Source organism: Anolis sagrei, chromosome 12 (genome assembly GCF_037176765.1).
Source record: "Anolis sagrei isolate rAnoSag1 chromosome 12, rAnoSag1.mat, whole genome shotgun sequence".
In the NCBI taxonomy this organism is placed as follows: Eukaryota; Metazoa; Chordata; class Lepidosauria; order Squamata; family Dactyloidae; genus Anolis; species Anolis sagrei.
The window spans coordinates 7,583,706-7,602,733 of record NC_090032.1 but is presented as its reverse complement, the minus strand read 5'-3'; the positions used below and the strand labels follow the sequence as shown (position 1 = coordinate 7,602,733).

General features: G+C 45.7%; 1 protein-coding gene across 1 annotated transcript in view; it reads left to right on the top strand.

Annotated features, from left to right (window-relative positions):
* Positions 1 to 12,477, top strand: part of LOC132764234 (sodium/potassium-transporting ATPase subunit alpha-2) — a 61,220-nt gene extending 48,743 nt beyond the window's left edge. Inside the window, exons 17-23 of the mRNA XM_060758134.2 lie at positions 2,084 to 2,238; positions 4,425 to 4,548; positions 6,472 to 6,617; positions 6,734 to 6,864; positions 10,367 to 10,468; positions 12,048 to 12,139; positions 12,345 to 12,477. Coding sequence (XP_060614117.1) covers positions 2,084 to 2,238; positions 4,425 to 4,548; positions 6,472 to 6,617; positions 6,734 to 6,864; positions 10,367 to 10,468; positions 12,048 to 12,139; positions 12,345 to 12,373 — 779 coding nt within the window. The 3' untranslated portion in view covers positions 12,374 to 12,477. The remainder of the gene's footprint in view (positions 1 to 2,083; positions 2,239 to 4,424; positions 4,549 to 6,471; positions 6,618 to 6,733; positions 6,865 to 10,366; positions 10,469 to 12,047; positions 12,140 to 12,344) is intronic.
* Positions 12,478 to 19,028: the final 6,551 nt, after the last annotated feature.

Sequence of the window (19,028 nt, the reverse complement as noted above, 5' to 3'; positions counted from 1 at the left end):
GGCTATATGTAATTAAAAGAGCCTGTCTGCAAAGACAAGATATAACTGTATGCTGTGGTAAGTTTGTAATATCATCTAGACTGGGGGAAAGACAATGGTAAAACTGACAATGGCCGGGCATGTGCTCAAGTGTCTGTAAAAGGTTCCAGAGTGACTGCAGGCTGTGGGAGCAGTTGACTGAAAATACTGTGCAGGAAGAAGCTACTGGAAAGCGCTGAAGTTGTGCAACTGATCTGCTGCTGAATTGTGAAGTTAGTCTCAACAGTACCACATAGTCACATACACACACTCTGGGCAAGGCCCGTTAATCAGATTTATGGTATTTATCAGCCAGCAAGATGCATTGATTGAGTCTTGGACTCTAAAGACCAGGGTTCGAATCCACACCTTGCCATAAAGTCTTGCACAAGTCACAGGCTTTCTCAACCACAAAATAGAAACAAACTGGCTACAAAAAATATGATATTCTTGCCAGAAGTCAAAGTTGGCTTGATGGCCCTTAAAAACACGGCGGAAAAATGAAACTTAGGCAGAAAAAATGAAATGCAAAGATGCAGAATGGGGGATGCCTGGCTCAAGAGCAGTACGTGTGAAAAAGATCTCGGAGTCCTCGTGGACAACAAGTTAAACATGAGCCAACAATGTCATGCGTCAGCAAAAAAAGCCAATGGGATTTTGGCCTGCATCAGTAGGAGCCTAGTGTCTAGATCTAGGGAAGTAATGCTACCCCTCTATTCCGCCTTGGTTAGACTACACCTGGAATATTGTGTCCAATTCTGAGCACCACAATTGAAAAGAGATATTGACACGCTGGAATGTGTCAAGAGGAGGGCGACTAAAATAATCAAGGGTCTGGAGAACAAGCCCTATGAGGAGCAGCTTAAAGAGCTGGACATGTTTAGTCTGAAGAAGAGAAAATTGAGAGGAGACATGATACCCATGTATAAATATGTGAGGAGAAGTCATAGGGAGGAGGGAGCAAGCTTATTTTCTGTTGCCCTGGAGACTAGGATGCAGAGAAGTATCAAACTATTTATTTATTTAGAGTTTTTATAACCCAGCCTTCTCATCCTCCGAGGAGGGACTCAGGCTGGCTAACAACATAGGGTTCAATACAATAAAATAAAACAATATACATCATCCATATAAAATACATTAAAATACAATTCATACAATTTACAAAAAAGTTACAAAAAAGTCAGTTTGTCAGAGTGAATCACAAATTCATCGCCATCCGCCAGAAAGGTCAGCAGTTATTGACTCAATCATCATTCTGCAAATGCAGTATCCCAAAGCCATGATTTTACCAGCTTTGTAAAAGTCAGGAGGGAAGAGGCAGATCTAATCGCTAACGAGAGGGAGTTCCAAAGCCGAGGGGCCACCACCGAGAAGGCCCTGTCCCTCGTTCCCACCAAACGCGATTGCGAGGGAGGTGGGACCGAGAACAGGGCACCTCCTAAAGATCTTAACAACCTTGATGGTTCATAGGGGAGAATCCATTCGGACAGGTAAATTGGGCCGGAACCGTTTAGGGATTTATAGGTCAACACCAGCACTTTGAATTGTGCTCGGAAGCTGATTGGCAGCCAGTGGAGCTGACGCAACAGAGGAGTAGCATGCTCCCTGTACCCCGCTCCCATTAGTAGTCTGGCTGCCACAGGTTGGACTAGTTGTAGCTTCCGGGCAGTCTTCAGAGGCAACCCCACGTAGAGAGCGTTGCAGTAATCTATACGGGATGTAACCAGAGCATGTACCACCGTGGCCAAGTCAGACTTCCCAAGGGAAAAAGATTCCACCTGAACATTAGGAAGAACTTTCTGACTGTGAGAGCTGTTGAGCAGTGGAACTCTTTGCCCCTGAGGTGTGGTGAAGGCTCCTTCTGTGGAGGCTTTTAAACAGAGGCTGGATGGCCATCTGTTGGTAGTGCTTTGAACATGATTTTCCTGCTTCTTGGAAGAGGGTTGGACTGGATGGCCCACGAGGTCATTGATTGTTTTGTGACTCTACGAAAGTTTAGAACCTGGATGTCACAAACTGTAAACCTCAAAACCTCTCCTCGTGTCTCTTTTATCCGGTCTGGCAGGTCGCCTGATCTTCGACAACCTCAAGAAGTCCATTGCCTACACTCTCACCAGTAACATTCCAGAGATCACACCTTTCCTCCTGTTCATCATCGCCAACATCCCTCTGCCCTTGGGCACCGTCACCATCTTGTGCATCGACCTGGGCACAGACATGGTGAGTGCAGCCATAACATCTGGAACAAGGAAGGAAACCCTACGGACATTGGTTACAAAGCACCAATACTCTGTTTTGTTTTAACCCTTAATAGTATATTAATAGTATATTAATATACTGCGGCACTCCCGCAATATAATAGTATATGTTATTTATATTTCTGAGGGGACTCAGAGTGGATTACAATACATATATATGGTAAACGTATATTCAATGCTGTTATACAATTAACAAAGACAGACAGTACATAAACAAAGGTAAAGGCTTCCCATCTTTTTCCATCTCCGGCATCTGGAGGCTGTGCTTGACTCCAGACACAGGGGGTGCTGTCGCTCCATCTTCCATGCGGAGGAGCTTAGACACTCTCCCAATCAAATTGGCATCATGTCTGCCTTTTATTACCTCCTTTTTATCGCATTGCTGTTTTTGAACTGCTAGGTGAGCAGAAGTTGGGCTGACAGTGGGAGCTCACCCCAACCTGGGCTTGAACTGTCAACCTTTCGATCGACAAGATTTTCTACAGCTGGTGGTTTAACCTGTGCTTAACTGGAGTTAAGAGCATAGGGCCTCCTTGAGAGTGTATTTATTTATCGTGTCATCAGCAATCAGACATTTGTATTACATTTTTAACAAAAACAAACAAACAGACAGACAAAACACAGAATTTACAAGCTTGGTAGTTGATTAAATGTCCTTTGACCAGTAGCTGGCCACTTGGAGTGCCTCTGGTGTTGCCGCAAGGAGGTCTTCCATCGTGCATGTGGCAAGGCTCAGGTTGCATTGCAGCAGGTGGTCAGTGGTTTGCTCTTCTCCGCACTCGCATGTCGTGGATTCCACTTTGTAGCCCAATTTCTGAAGGTTGCCTCTGCATCTCGTGGTGCCAGAGCGCAGTCTGTTCAGCGCCTTCCAAGTCGCCCAGTCTTCTGTGTGCCCAGGGAGAGTCCCTCATTTGGTATCAGCCATTGATTGAGGTTCTGGGTTTGAGCCTGCCACTTTTGGACTCTTGCTTGCTGGGGTGTTCCAGCGAGTGTCTCTGTAGATCTTAGAAAACTATTTCTTGATTTAAGTCATTGAGGTGCTGGCTGATACCCAAACAAGGGATGAGATGGAGATGTCACTGCCTTGGTCCTTTTACTATTGGCTGCTACTTCCCGGTGGATGTTAGGTGGTGCAATACCGGCTAGATAGTGTAATTTCTCCAGTGGTGTAGGGCGCAGACACCCCGTGATAATGCAGCATGTTTCAGTAAGAGCCACATCCACTGTTTTAGCATGGTGAGATGTGTTCCACACTGGGCAAGCATACTCAGCAGCAGAGTAGCATACCGCAAGGGCAGATGTCTTCACTGTGTCTGGTTGTGATCCCCAGGTTGTGCCAGTCAGCTTTCGTATGATATTGTTTCTAGCACCCACTTTTTCTTGATGTTCAGGCAGTGCTTCTTGTAGGTAAGAGCACGGTCCAGAGCGACTCCCAGGTATTTGGGTGTGCTGTAATGCTCCAGTGGGATTCCTTCCCAGGTGATCCTCGAAGCTCGGGATGCTTGTCTGTTCTTAAGGTGAAAGGCACATGTCTGCGTTTTAGATGGATTAGGGATCAGCTGGTTTTCCCTGTAATAGGCAGTAAGAGCACCTAGAGCTTCGGAGAGCTTCTGTTTTACCATCTCAAAGCTCCCTGCTTGAGCGGTGATGGCACGATCATCAGCATAGATGAAGCTCTCTGTCCCTTCTGGCAGTGGCTGGTCATTTGTGTAGATGTTGAACGTGGATGGGGCAAGCACGCTTGCCTAAGGCAGGCCGTTCTTCTGTTTCCACCATCTGCTTCTCTGGCCCTGGAACTCAACAAAGAAGCTCCTGTTTTGTAGCAGGTTTCCTATGAGGCGGGTGAGACGGTAGTCCTCGAGAGTGTGAAAACCACTAATAACGCAAGCACAATTTATTTACTTGAGAGGACACCTCTTTATGTCCTCCAGCATAAATAACTCCATGGTCAATGCCCACTTGAATCTCACTGAAGGACTTCCAAAGGCCAAGAGAAATGTTCTCTTGATGCATTTCTAGTCCTCTGGTAAAAATGGATTACCAAATCACACAGAGGAGAACCTAAACATTCTTAAAGAACACATATTAATCAAATCCAAGAGCAATCAAATCCATAACATTCATAGGACCCTTGATCATATTTTCTAGGTGCCAGCAATCTCCTTGGCTTATGAAGCGGCCGAGAGCGACATCATGAAGAGGCAGCCGCGCAACCCGAAAACCGACAAGCTGGTCAATGAACGTCTTATTAGTATGGCCTATGGACAGATTGGTGAGCAGAAAGATTATTTTGAACTGCAGCACTCTGGCAACCCTCTTTAAAGTTAGACCAAACATAACTTTGATTAAGAATGAGATTTGAAATCAGAGCCTTCTGCTTCCCAGGCATACTTACTTACTTAGGCGAACCCTTGTAGTTCAAGGATGATGGTCCTCCAAGGTCAGTGTTCTCTTGGTGGGTCCATAGGTGACTGTGGAGCCCAATTTTTGATCGGCATCATCTCCCACAGTGAGGGCATTGGTTTCTAGGTAGAAGGGGGTCCCGGTCAGGGTTGGCTTGATGCGCCTTCCTCTTGGCACATTTCTCTCTTTTACCCTCTATTCGTGCCTGCTCAAATTCTACAGCACTGCTGGTCACAGCTGACCTCCAGCTGGGGCGTTCAAGGGCCAGGGCTTCCCAGTTCTCAGTGTCTATGCCGAGTTTTTAAGGTTGGCTTTGAGTCCATCTTTCAATCTGTTTTCCTGTCCACCAACATTCCATTTTCTGTTCTTGAGTTTGGAATAGACCAACTGATTTGGGAGACGGTGGTCAGGCATCCGGACAACATGGCCGATCCAACGGAGTTGGTGGCGAAGGACCATCGCTTCAGTGCTGGTGGTCTTTGCTTCTTCCAGCATGCTGACATTTGTCTGCCTTTCTTCCCAAGAGATTTGCAGGATTTTCCGGAAGCAGTACTGATGGAATTGTTCCAGGAGTTGCATGTGACGTCTGTAGATTGTCCATGTCTCGCAAGCATATAGCAGGGTTGGGAGAACAATAGCTTTATAAACAAGCACCTTGGTCTCCCTGTGGATGTCCCGGTCCTCAAACACTCTCTGCTTCATTCGGAAAAATGCTGCACTCGCAGAGCTCAGGCGGTGTTGAATTTCAATGTCAATGTTGACTTTGGTGGAGAGGTGGCTGCCAAGGGAGCGGAAATGGTCAACATTTTCTAATATTACACCATTAAGCTGTATTTATGGCATTGGAGAGGGATTGCCTGGTGACTGCTGGAAGAGCACTTTGGTTTTCTCGATGTTTAATGACAGGCCGAGCTGCTCGTATGCTTCTCGTATGCTTTGGGCTTGGCCTCATGTAAGCCGCACCGAGTCCCTTGGGAGATGGTAGCGGGGTACAAATAAAGTATTATTATTATTATTATTATTATTATTATTATTATTATTATTCCTCGAAGGTGTTTAGAGTGACTTTTAGGTCGTCTTCTGAAAGCGCACAGATGACATTGTCATCAGCATACTGGAGTTCTATAATAAATGTTATTGTAACCTTAGTTTTGGCTTTCAGTCAGCTGAGGTTAAATAGCTTGCCATCTGTCCAGGCATACACAAAGTGGTCCAAAGGTCACAAAAAGGAGTTGCAATATTGAACCCTTATTTATTTTAACCTGAATTTGGAAGTCCCAGAGTAGTTTGACATGTTCCTTTTCTGTAACTTTTTCAGGCTTGTGGTCCCACCAGTTCTTTGTCGCAGGCAGGTGGTATTTGTGGTACAAGTTCCAATGAATCACCTGAGCAACGGTGTTGTGCCTCTGCTTGTAGTCTGTCTGCGCAATCTTCTTGCAGCAGATGAGGATATGATCTATTTTTCAGGCTTGTGATCCCACCAGTTCTTTGTCGCAGACAGATGGTTTTTGTGGCACAAGTTCCAATGAATCACCTGAGCAACGGTGTTGTGCCTCTGCTTGTAGTCTGTCTGCTCAATCTTCTTGCAGCAGCTGAGGATCGCACAGACAGACTACAAGCAGAGGCATAACACCGTTCTTTGGATAATGATGACGACGACGATGATTATAAGAATAAGTGGCATTTTAGCCCTTCCAGCCTTTTCCCCCTCTATGGAAAAACTGTTCCTGCGAGAATATCATTGCTTGGATCCCTCTAAAGTAGAGGCCTAACTCTGCTCTGCTTTGCCCAGGTATGATCCAGGCCCTCGGAGGCTTTTTCACGTACTTTGTGATCCTGGCTGAAAATGGTTTTCTGCCCACCACTTTGCTGGGGATCCGTTTGGACTGGGACGACCGCTCCAAAAACGACCTGGAGGACAGCTATGGTCAGGAGTGGGTGAGTGAGTCCCTTTCAAGGTGGCAAAGCCATGGCAGTCTAATGGAGCCTACACTTCAGATACTGGAATCTGTTGGCTGGAACAATGAATTCTTTGTCTTTCCTCCTGCTTGCAGACCTACGAACAGCGGAAAGTGGTAGAGTTCACCTGCCACACAGCCTTCTTCGCCAGCATTGTGGTGGTCCAGTGGGCTGACCTTATCATCTGCAAGACCAGGAGGAACTCCGTCTTCCAGCAAGGCATGAAGTACGTGCATAGTCTAGATCAGGCCTTTTCCCACTCATGTCCCTTTCTTGCCTGAGAAGTTCTGGTCTATCTATTGGTAGATCAATCAATGGATCTATTGATCTATGCAAACATGTATTCATTATCCAACTGAAAATATTAGCAGGGTTGGTACGTGTGCCAAGTTTGGTCCAGATCCATCAAGCCATCTGGGAGCCTTTGTGGTACAAACATACATCAACCACATTTCTTCAGTTGTACAATACCATTGGTTGTGAAATGCAGCCTGTTATTATTATTATTATTATTATTATTATTGTGTTTATTTATATCCCAATTATAAATAAACATAATAATATTGTATTGATGAACCAACCTGGACACAGCATAATATCTGAGAACTCAGAAATGCTGGTCCACTCTCACAACCACCATGTCAGACTACACAGAGAAGCCATTGAAATCCATAAGCATGTGGACAATTTCAACAGAAAGGAGGAAAGCATGAAAATGAACAAAATCTGGCTACCAGTATTAAAAAAAAACTCTAAAATTAGAACAGCACAACAACAGAGAGGAAACATACAAGGACTTCTAATCACCTCTCAACAAAAGATTGCTCCAGGCACTGCCAGGCAATCAAATGCTAATCAAGGTGGTCAGTTGAAACATTCACACCTAGCTCCAGCAGACAAGAGTCCTTTGTCTCACCCTGGTCATTCCACAGATATATAAACCCTTTTTCCTAGTTCCAACAGACCTCACTACCTCTGAGGATGCTTGCCAAAGATGCAGGTGAAACGTCAGGAGGAAATGCTTCTAAAACATGGCCATATAGCCCAAAAAAACCTACAACAACCCAATAATATTGTATGTTTATAATTATTAATAATTTATTATTAATACATTATTAACAATACATTATTAATAATAAGGATGCTTGCCACAGATGCAGGTGAAGCATCAGGAGAGAATGCTTCTAGAACATGGCCATACAGCCCGAATAACCTACAACAACGCAGTGATTCCGACCATGAAAGCCTTCGACAATACATTAATGAATTATTATTAATAATTTATTTATGCCCCAATTGGCTGTGGTGGAGCAGCGGGTTAAACCGCTGAGCTGCAGAACTTGCTGACCAAAAGCTTGGCGGTTTGAATTTGTGGAATGGGGTGAGCTCCTGTCATTAGCCCCAGCTTCTGCCAATCTAGCAGTTTGAAAACATACAAATGTGAGTAGATCAATAGGCACTACTCTGGTTGGAAGTCATGTAGTCATGCTGGCCACATGACCTAAGAGATGTCTATGGACAATGCCGGCTCTTTGGCTTAGAAATGGAGATGAGCACCACCCCCCAGAGTCAGACTCGATTAGACTTTCTCTCTGCAAGAAGACTCAAAGCCTAATTTCAGTACCACTACCACCAGCAAAAATGCATAAGTTACGCTTGTGATTCTTAACCACACCCCATGTATAAGTCTGTATAAGTCTGAAATAGCCACAAGGTGGCAAGCTACACAAATTCTTCCAACCCCTACATTCAATTAAGGGATCCAAATGGGGATTGGGACCCACAGATGAAAAAAACAGTAATCTAGATGACCCCTGGAGTGCTGTGCTGCTAGAATATGGGGAGAGGTCCTAATTTTCAACTACCATTGGCACTCCTGTGCCATCGTGCAGACCACAGTACCATGTCTTAACTGTGCTGTACCCTGCCTTTAGCTGTAGAATCCTAGAGTTGGAAGAGACCTCGTGGGCCATCCAGTCCAACCCCATTTTGCCAAGAAATCCACAGTGATCTCTGGATGTAGGTGAACTACAACTCCCAAACTCAAGGTCAATGCCCACCAAATCCTTCCAGTATTTTCTGTTGTTCATGGGAGAACTGTGTGCCAAGTTTGGTTCAATTCCATTGTTGGTGGGGTTCAGAATGCTCTTTGATTGAAGGTGAACTACAAATCCCAGCAACTACAACTCCCAAATGACAAAATCAATCCACCCCAACCCCACAAGTATTCAAATTTGGGCGTATCGGATATTTGTGCCCAATTTGGTCCAGTGAATTAAAATACATCTGCATTTAGATATTTACATTGCAATTCATAACAGGAGTAAAATGATGGTTATGAAGTAGCAACAAAAATAATGTTATGGTTGGGGGTCACACAACATGAGGAACTGTATTAAGGGGTTGCGGCATTAGGACTACAACTCCTAAATGATAAAATCAATTTTTTGAGTGATGGTCACTCCTTGGTTTAGTGGGTTTCTTGGGCCAAATTTGGCAGCAATTCATCCAGCGGATTTTGAATTACGATGTTTGCAGACGACTCCAAATTGGGAGGGAGAGCCAATACTCCAGAGGACAGCAGCAGGATTCAAAATGATCTTGACAGATTAGAGAGATGGGCCAAAACTAACAAAATGAAGTTCAACAGTGACAAATGCAAGATACTCCACTTTGGCAGGAAAAAATGAAATGCAGAGATACAGAATGGGGGACAATGCCTGGCTCGAGAGCAGGACGTGTGAAAAAGATCTTGGAGTCCTCGTGGACAACAAGTTAAACATGAGCCAACAATGTGATGTGGCGGCAAAAAAGCCAATGGGATTTGGGCCTGCATCAATAGGAGCATAGTGTCTAGATCCAGGGAAGTCATGCTCCCCATGCTCTATTCTGCCTTGGTTAGACCACACCTGGAATATTGTGTCCAATTTTGGGCACCACAATTCAAGAGAGATATTGACAAGCTAGAATGTGTCCAGAGGAGGGCGACTAAAATGATCAAGGGTCTGGAGAACAAGCCCTATGAGGAGTGGCTTAAGGAGCTGGGCATTTTTAGCCTGAAGAAGAGAAAGATGAGAGGAGATATGATAGCCATATATAAATATGTGAGAGGAAGCCACAGGGAGGAGGGAGCAAGCTTGTTTACTGCTTCTATGGAGACTAGGACGCGGATAAATGGCTTCTAACTACAAGAAAGGAGATTCCATCTGAACATGAGGAAGAACTTCCTGTCTGTGAGAGCCGTTCAGCAGTGGAACTCTCTGCCCCGGAGTGTGGTGGAGGCTCCTTCTTTGGAAACTTTTAAACAGAGGCTGGATGGCCATCTGTCAGGGGTGATTTGCATGCAATATTCCTGCTTCTTGGCAGAGGGTTGGACTGGATGGCCCAAGAGGTCTCTTCCAACTATTTGATTCTATGATTCTATGTCACTCAAAACAAACAGAGCATTTATATATATAGATATAGAAGTAGTAGTAAATTTTATTGAGTAGCCCTTAGGCCATATCACAATACCAAACCAAATAAAATGGCTTGATAAAATGTGAATATAGATATAGAGTATTATAATTATTTTGATGCACCTACAGACATATCTCACCTGTCCAAGACATCCGGGTTACCATCGGTGGCAAGACCAGCCATAGGGTTACGTTTGCTCCCTTGTCATCTTTTCCCCTCTGAGATCCTACCTAGTGACGCTCTCTTTTCTTCCCTTTTGCTTTTCGCAGGAACAAAATCCTGATCTTTGGCCTCCTGGAAGAAACAGCCTTGGCCGCCTTCTTGTCCTACTGCCCAGGGATGGGTGTAGCGCTGCGCATGTACCCACTGAAGTGAGTGTCCGGAGGAAGATGGGGGTACAATCCCCGCTTGGTCCTGCCCTTTCTATATATCCTGCCTCCTTGCATAGGAGTCATAGGAGTCGTCAATCGAAAGCACGACGAAACATCCTCGTCTTTAATTCCTTACGGAATGTGGCTAGGGAGGGTGCCAGCCTAATCTCCTTGGAGAGGAGACGGGGGGCCACCACCAAGAATACCCTCTCTCTCGTCCCCACCAACCGTGCCTGAGAGGGGGGGTGGGAGCGAGAGAAGAACATCCCCGGAAGATCTTAAGGACCGCGTGGGCTCGTAAGGGAGAAGGTAGTCGTGCAGATAGGCAGGACCTGAACAGTAGAAAAGGAAAGTCCATATACAAAAGAGCAGTGATCCAAAAATGGCAAAATACATGAAGTCGAGAGAGTCAAAATCGCAGACATAAATCCATAAGCATGATTACAGGCACCTTTTCCAAGGCAAACACGGGAAACTTGAATCATGAACTTGAGAGCTGAGACGGGAACCCAAACCTTATGGCAACATTATCTCCTCTGAGAGACACCAAGTAAACACAATTTAATTTAAGCCCAGGCCCAACCAAGATGCCATAAAGTCATGACGAATGCACCTGGGCTTCAAGGATTTCTCACAGAATCTCTCAGAATGCCCAATTAATCTTATCTTTCGCTTTATCCATCCGGATACCTAATCTGACTTCACTGGGAAACTATCCAACAGCTGAAGGGAGTGTTTCTCTACCTGGGAGTCAGGACCTCGGGGGGGGGGGGGGTCAAAGGGGTTACTAAAGACCTTCAGAAAGCACAGTATTTTCTCTTAAGGGTTCTGTGTGGGAAGTTTGTCCCAATTCTATCATTTGTGGGGTTCAGAATGCTCTTTGATTGCAGGTGAACTATAAATCCCAGCAACGACAACTCCCAAATGTGCCCAACCAAGATGCCATGAAGTCATGACGAATGCACCTGGGCTTCAAGGATTTCTCACAAAATCTCTCAGAATGCCCAATTAATCTTATTTTTCGCTTCATCCATCCGGATACCTAATCTGACTTCACTGGGAAACTACCCAACAGCTGAAGGCAGTGTTTCTCTACCTGGGGGTCAGGACCCCTGGGAGGGGGTCATGAGGGGGTGTCAAAGGGGTCACCAAAGACCATCAGAAAGCACAGTATTTTCTCTTAAGGGTTCTGTGTGGGAAGTTTAGTTCAATTCTATCATTGGTGGGGTTCAGAATGTTCTTTGATTGCAGGTGAACTATAAATCCCAGCAACTACAACTCCCAAATGTTAAGATCTATTTTCCCCAAACTTCAGCAGTGTTCACATTTGGGCATATTGAGTATCTGTGCCAAGTTTGGTCTAGATCCATCATGGTTTGAGTCCACAGTGCTCTCTGGATGTAGACACTTGCTGAGCCCCAACTGGCTCTCCGTATCCGTGGATGGCGCATCCGCAGATTCAACTACCCAAAAGCAAACCTCAATATTTTTACATCACAAAATGTTGAAATGGATGTATTTGCTCATTCTCCCTTTCTAAAATTCTCCTCTCCCTCCACCACTTTTTTTTCTCCTCCAGGGTCACTTGGTGGTTCTGCGCCTTCCCCTACAGCCTGTTGATCTTCATCTACGACGAAGTTAGGAAACTCCTCCTCCGGCGCTATCCTGGTGGTGAGCATCTCCCTCCGGCCCTATACCATCCTTATCCCCTTTTGAGCTGAAGATGGATGGCCATCTGTCTGGATGGCTTTGATTGTGTCTTCCTGCATGATAGAAGGGGGTTGGACTGCATGACCTCACAGACCCCCCCCTTCTTCCTTGGTTTTCCTCCACCACTAACCCTAACTGGTGTCTCCTCTCTGCCTTCTTTTGCCAGGCTGGGTGGAGAAGGAGACGTACTACTAAACCCACAACGTCAAGTCGAAGCCTCCGACCGGAAGCCCTGCCCCTCACAACATGTAGCCAAATGCGTAGTTGGCAGGATGCAATAAATGTAACTTAACCTCTTCTCCCCACTGCCTTGCCAGGGCATATAAGGCGTCTCCACCTGATATAATACTTTGCACAACCAGTAGGTTCACTCCAGTCCCACAACGTTGCTTGGCAGGTATTGGTTTCAATGGGCCCATGCTCGCCCCCAAGTTAGGGCTGTCAGTGTCCACCATCTGGCTTACTTACTTAGGCGATCCCTCATTGGCCGAGTAGGATAGTCTTCCAGGATCAGTGTTCTGGTGGGTCCATAGGTGACTGCAGAGCCCTATTCTTGATCTGCATCTTCTCCCGCAGTGAGGGCATTGGTTTCCAGGTGGAAGGCAGTCTCGGTCAGGGTTGGCTTGACGCGCCTTCCTCTTGGCACGTTTCTCTCTTTCACCCTCCATTGGTGCCTTTTCAAATTCTGCAGCACTGTTGGTCACAGCTGACCTCCAGCTGGAGCGCTCAAGGACTTCCCAGTTCTCAGTATCTATGCCAGAGCTTTTAGGGGTGGCTTTGAGCCCATCTTTAAATTTTGTTTCCTGTCCACCAATATGCCATTTTCCATTCTTGAGTTCAGGGTAGAGCAACTGCTTTGGGAGACAGTGGTCAGGCATCTGTGAATGGAGCTAGGTGTGAAACATTCACACCTAGCTCCAGCAGACAAGAGTCCTTTGTCCCACCGTGGTCATTCCACAGATATATAAACCCTTTTTCCTAGTTCCAACAGACCTCACTATCTCTGAGGATGCTTGCCATAGATGTAGGTGAAACGTCAGGAGAGAATGCCTCTAGACCATGGCCATATAGCCCGAAAAAAAAACCTACAACAACCCAGTGATTCCGGCCATGAAAGCCTTAGACAATTTATTGTGATCCTTTGTAAGCTGCTTTAACTTCTAGCTTGGGAGAAAGGGGGCCATATCAATGCTGTTTATCATTGGGAATGGAGTGACAACACATTGGAAGGAAATTGCAACAGGCTGGATGACAAAAATGTCATCCAACCTGTGCAAAACAATCAGCCCTGCTCAGAATATAATTCAACCAGATCCTTGCCAATTCCAAGCTTCTTGGATTGCTGATAGTCCCGATAGTCAGTTCACACCTGATAAACTATTGATAATAATAGAGATGATGAAAACAATGGTCAAGTGTGCAAGGACATCATTCTTGGCTCTCAAACCTGAGCTTCCAGGTAGTTGTCCAGCAGGAGTCTAAGACCAGTCTCCAAAGTGCTTACCAAAGACTGACTACTGCCTGTTATGGCCTTGGTTGACTTCTTGTCCACCTGTCTACCCAGATGGCTACCTTGGCAGCCACCTCTCCACCAAAGTCAACATCGACACCAAAATACAACACCGCCTGAGCTGTGCGAGTGCAGCATTTTTCCGAATGAAGCAGAGAGTGTTTGAGGATTGGGACATCCATAGGGAGACCACCCAGGACACAGTGTTATGGAATTAAAGGGATTTCAGGAAGTCTGCCTCTGAGGAAGCCTGCCATAGATGCAGGCGAAACGTCAGGAGAAATGCCTTTAGAACATGGCCATATAGCCCGAAAAAACCCACAAGAACTGAGATTTCAGGAAGTACTTAGAATTCTCTGGCAGAAAAAGCTACAAATCCCAGGGTTCCCAACCTGTGGTCCATGCACCACCAGTAGTCCACAAGAACAAAAATATGGTCCATGGCCTCATCATCACTACACCATTGACTCGAAACCACATGGCAACTAGAGCAACTGGTCTCACGAAACACTCTTATAGTGCCAAGGCAATGGGGATGTTGGGAAGGGAGAGGCTGACTACCCATGAAAGATTACTACTACCACATCAGCTCCAGATGATTAAATATGGTTTTCTGTGGGCAAACCGATGGTGACTACTGGATGGTATATGTTCTGTATCTGAAACTAGACCTGATGTGATCTATCCAGTGTAGTGGTCTGAATCAGCACCCCAAATAACCAAACTAAATCTAAAAACTGATTTGTAACCTTTTGGTACTCTGGTCCCTGGTCAAAGTGGTCTATGGTCAAAGTGGTCCCTAGTCAAAATGGTCCCTGGTCAAAATGGTCCCTGGCCAAGTGGTCTCTTGTCAAAGTGGTATCTGGTCAAAATGGTCCCAGGTCAAAGTGGTCCCAGATCAAAGTGGTCCCAGATCAAAGTGGCCTCTGGTCAAGTGGTCCCTGGTCAAAGTGGACCCTGGTCAAAGCGGTCCCTGGTCAAAGCGGTCCTATGTCAAAGTGGTCCCTGGCCAAAATGATCCCTAGTCAAAGTGGTCCCTGGCCAAAATGGTCCCTGGTCAAAGTGATCCCATGTCAAAGTGGTCCCTGGTCAAAGCGGTCCTATGTCAAAGTGGTCCCTGGCCAAAATGATCCCTAGTCAAAGTGGTCCCTGGCCAAAATGGTCCCTGGTCAAAGTGATCCCATGTCAAAGTGGTCCCTGGTCAAAGCGGTCCTATGTCAAAGTGGTCCCTGGTCAAGTGGTCTCTTGTCAAAGTGGCCCCTGGTCAAAATGGTCCCTATTCAAAGTGGTCCCTGGTCAAGTGGTCCCTTGTCAAAGTGGTCCCTGGTCAAAGTGGTCCCTAGTCAAAGTGATCCCATGTCAAAGTGGCCCCTGGTCAAGTGGTTCCTTGTCAAAGTGGCCCCTGGTCAAAATGATCTCATGTCAAAGTGGCCCCTGGTCAAAGTGGTCCCTAGTCAAAGTGATCCCATGTCAAAGTGGTCCCTGGTCAAAGTGGTCCCTAGTCAGAGTGATCCCATGTCAAAGTGGCCCCTGGTCAAGTGGTCTCTTGTCAAAGTGGCCCCTGGTCAAAATGATCACATGTCAAAGTGGTCCCTGGTCAAGTGGTCCCTTGTCAAAGTGGTCCCTGGTCAAAGCGGTCCCTGGTCGAAAAAAGGTTGAGAACCACTGTTCTAGATGCTGCCACAACGATTAAAATGGGACCTGGGTGCTATGATTATGCAACATGAAACTTTGGTCCATTGATCCAAAATTGCCACCTGATTTCTTCATGCGTCCCTCTCTGCCTCCCCAAAACACCCACCACCTCAAGCAACTCAAGATGTTTCAAAAGATGGCACTTTCTTGCTAACAAGACCATCTTCTTAGCTCCGAATGTGTCTCTGTTTGTCTCCAGTGGATTGGTCACAGATGTCCCAAGATTTGGCTTGGGTTCATTTCTCTCTTTCTGGGTACCAACCCTTGGTCAGCTTGGCATCCCGTCATGGGGCCCGTCTTGTCCCACAGACCGTCTCCCCAACATCTCCCCCTTTTCCAACCCCAGATTCATCTTCCAGGTGCTAATGACGGTAAGAAGAGCTGGAGAGGCGGTTTAAAAATAAGGCTGCTCATCAGCAGAAAGGGCCAAAATAGTGCCACGGCTCACTTAAGCTGTCAGGACCAAGTCGGCATTTTGCGCTGATTAAAATAACGCCAGCTGTCCTGGGCAGGAGGCTTCTTGGGGGGAGGCAAAGAGGGGGACGACTAAAAATAACCTTCCAGGACATAGCTTGCCTTAAAGGCTTCTGCAAGGGCCATCCGCACAGACTTCTGGCCTGGCCTTACCTTCCCTTCCCCAGCTGTGTGCGCGGCACAAAGACACATCCACACGCATGCAGAATTTGACTCTGGGAGGTAAACCCAATCATTCACTCAGCGGGAAAACAAACTTTCCTTGTGCTCTCAAGTTACCCTGCAGCTAGGATGATGGGAAAGGGTCGCCTCTCTGGGATGCATTGCAATGATGGAAAAGCAATTCCACCTCAACTTTAGGAAGAACGTTCTGTCAGTGAGAGCTGTTCAGCTGCTTCCGAGTCCAGTGGCATCTCTTTCTATGGAGTTTTTAAGCAGAGGCTGGATGGCCATCTGTCAGGAGTGCTTTGATTGTGTCTTCCTGCATGGGAGGGGGTTGGTCTGGATGGCCCTTGGGGTTCTCTTCCAACTCTAGACTCTAGAATTGTATCATGACTCCAAAATCACACTCCTTTCTCTTCCTGTGAGAAAAGAGCAAATGACCAGACTGTGTTCCGCTGCAGATCTGCTACTCCCAAAATCAGGGACGGCTCAACCCATTACACAAAGTAAGCATTTGCAGTATAGTTGATTTTTCCAGGGGCGCTCCTGGGGAGAAATAGACCTTGACATATGCGAGTTGTCGTTACTGGGATGTATAGTTCACCTACAATCAAAGAGCATTCCGAACTCCACCAATGATGGAACTGAACCAAATACGGCACACAGAACTCCCACGACGAATAGAAAATATCTATCAGTGATTGGTTGGGGGGGGGGGGGGCAAAATACTGTTTGCTTACTGTTGAAAATTACCTAGGGTCGCCTCTGCCCAAAGGTACACTATCTCTCTCCTTCCCAAGAAGAAGAGCATGGCAGGTGGACCAGACTCCTCTGGTCTGCCACAATTTTGGATTGTAATAAGGACTCTTATATAGCAATATTTCTTGCTGATGTAATTCCAAAGTTGTGAATGAATGATAGATGTTTTTCCAACTGGCTTCATCTCAGTTCCTGGCAAATGTTGACTCTGTTTAATAATAATAATAATAATCCTTTATTTGTACCCCGCTACCATCTCCTGAAGGACTCGGTGTGGCTTACAAGAGGCCGAGCCCAAATACAACAATTAAAACAGCAGTAGCAACAACAACACAATAACTCAAAAACAAAGCAATAACATTAAACAGCACCCAATGATGCAATTAAAAACAATGGCCGGGCCAAGTGTAATAATTAAAACTAAAATTAAAAGTGCTGGGCATGACAAGGTGGGGGTGTTTGGAGGGGGGTGGGCATGCAGATATCCTGGATCTCTGATAAAGTGTGTTGGGACATAATGCTAGGAGTTTCCTTATTCTGGAAAGGCACACTGGAACAACCACGTTTTTAAGCTCCTCCTAAAGATTGCTAGCGACGGGGCCTGCCTGATGTACTTAGGGAGAGAGTTCCAGAGTTGAGGGGCCACCACCGAGAAAGCCCTATCCCTCATCCCCACCAATCGCGCTTGCGATGCCAGTGGGATCGTAAGCAGGGCCTCTCCAGATGAACGAAGGGATCGTGTGGGTTCCTACACAAAGACACGGTCATGCAGGTAGGTGGGTCCCCAATCAGTGTTGGTAAACGTAAGGAGCCTTGTGTTGACTTCCTTCTTAACGTAAGGAACCTTGTAAACATTTCCTTAACTCAGTGTTTCTTGACCTGGGGGTCAGGACCCCTGTGGGGGTCACGAGAGGGTATCAGAGGGGTCACCGAAGACCATCAGAAAACACAATATTTTCTGTTGGTCATGGGGGTTCTGTGTGGGAAGTTTGGCCCAATTCTATCATTGGTGAGGTTCAGAATGCTCTTTGATTGTAAGTGAACTATAAATCCCAGCAACTACAATTCCCAAATGTCAAGGTTTATTTCCCCCAAACTTCATCAGTGTTCACATTTGGGAACATTGAGTATTCATACCAAGTTTGGTCCAGATCCATCATTGTTTGAGTCCACCGTGCTCTCTGGATGTAGTCCAAAACACAAGATCAATGCCCGCCAAACCCTTCTGGTAATTTCTGTTGGTCATAGGAGTTGAGTGTGTCAAGTTTGGTTCAATTCCATCATTGGTGGAGTTCAGAATGCTCTTTGATTGTAGGTTAACTATAAATCCCAGCAACTACAACTCCCAAATGACAAAATCAATCCTCCCAACCCCACCAGTTTTCAAATTTGGGCGTATTGGGTATTTGTGCAAAATTTGGTCCAGTGAATGAAAATACATCCTGCATATCAGATATCTGATGATATCAAATGATTCATAACGGTAGCAAAATTACAGTTATGAAATAAGATGGCAAAGAATGAATCAAGCCTGTTCCCGCTAAGCTAGGACAGTCAGAGGGTACGGTGTAGCCTTCAGGGCAAGCAAGTAGATAAAGGCTAATGCAAGCTACATGGCTGAGATGCCAAGAGGAGGCTAATTTTCTGTCTGGTAAGTGAGAAATGATTGGAATGTTGCAAAGCTGGCAGAGAAAATTCTTAGACTGCCTTTCATACACTATATCAAGGATATAACATTCCCCCCAAAAGAGAACTGGAAAGGAAAGACATTGAGTTGAATTATTTATTTATTATTTATTTATTATGTATTTATATCCCGCTCTTCTTAACCCTGAAGGGGACTCAGAGCGGCCTTACAATCGGCAACAACTTGGTGCCATATCAACAGACAAATAATAATAATAATAATAATAATAATAATAATAATAAAAACTTTATTTATATACTGCTCTATCTCCCCAAGGGGACTCAGAGCGGTTCCCAGGTAAAAATCACAGAACATACAAAGTAAAAACAACATAACCATAAGATTAACAAAACAAAATATGCATAAAATTTGCCGCCATAACACACATATATTAAAAGTAATCCTGCCTGTTCAAGGCAATTTAATGGGTCCACCACCCATGCAGAGGTTCGAGATTGCGGTAAGGCTAAGGCGGATCAGGTAATGGTCGCTCCATGACAACGGAAGAATTTTTAGCTCTTCTACACCGACGTTACCCCCATCCGCAATAAAGACCAGATCCA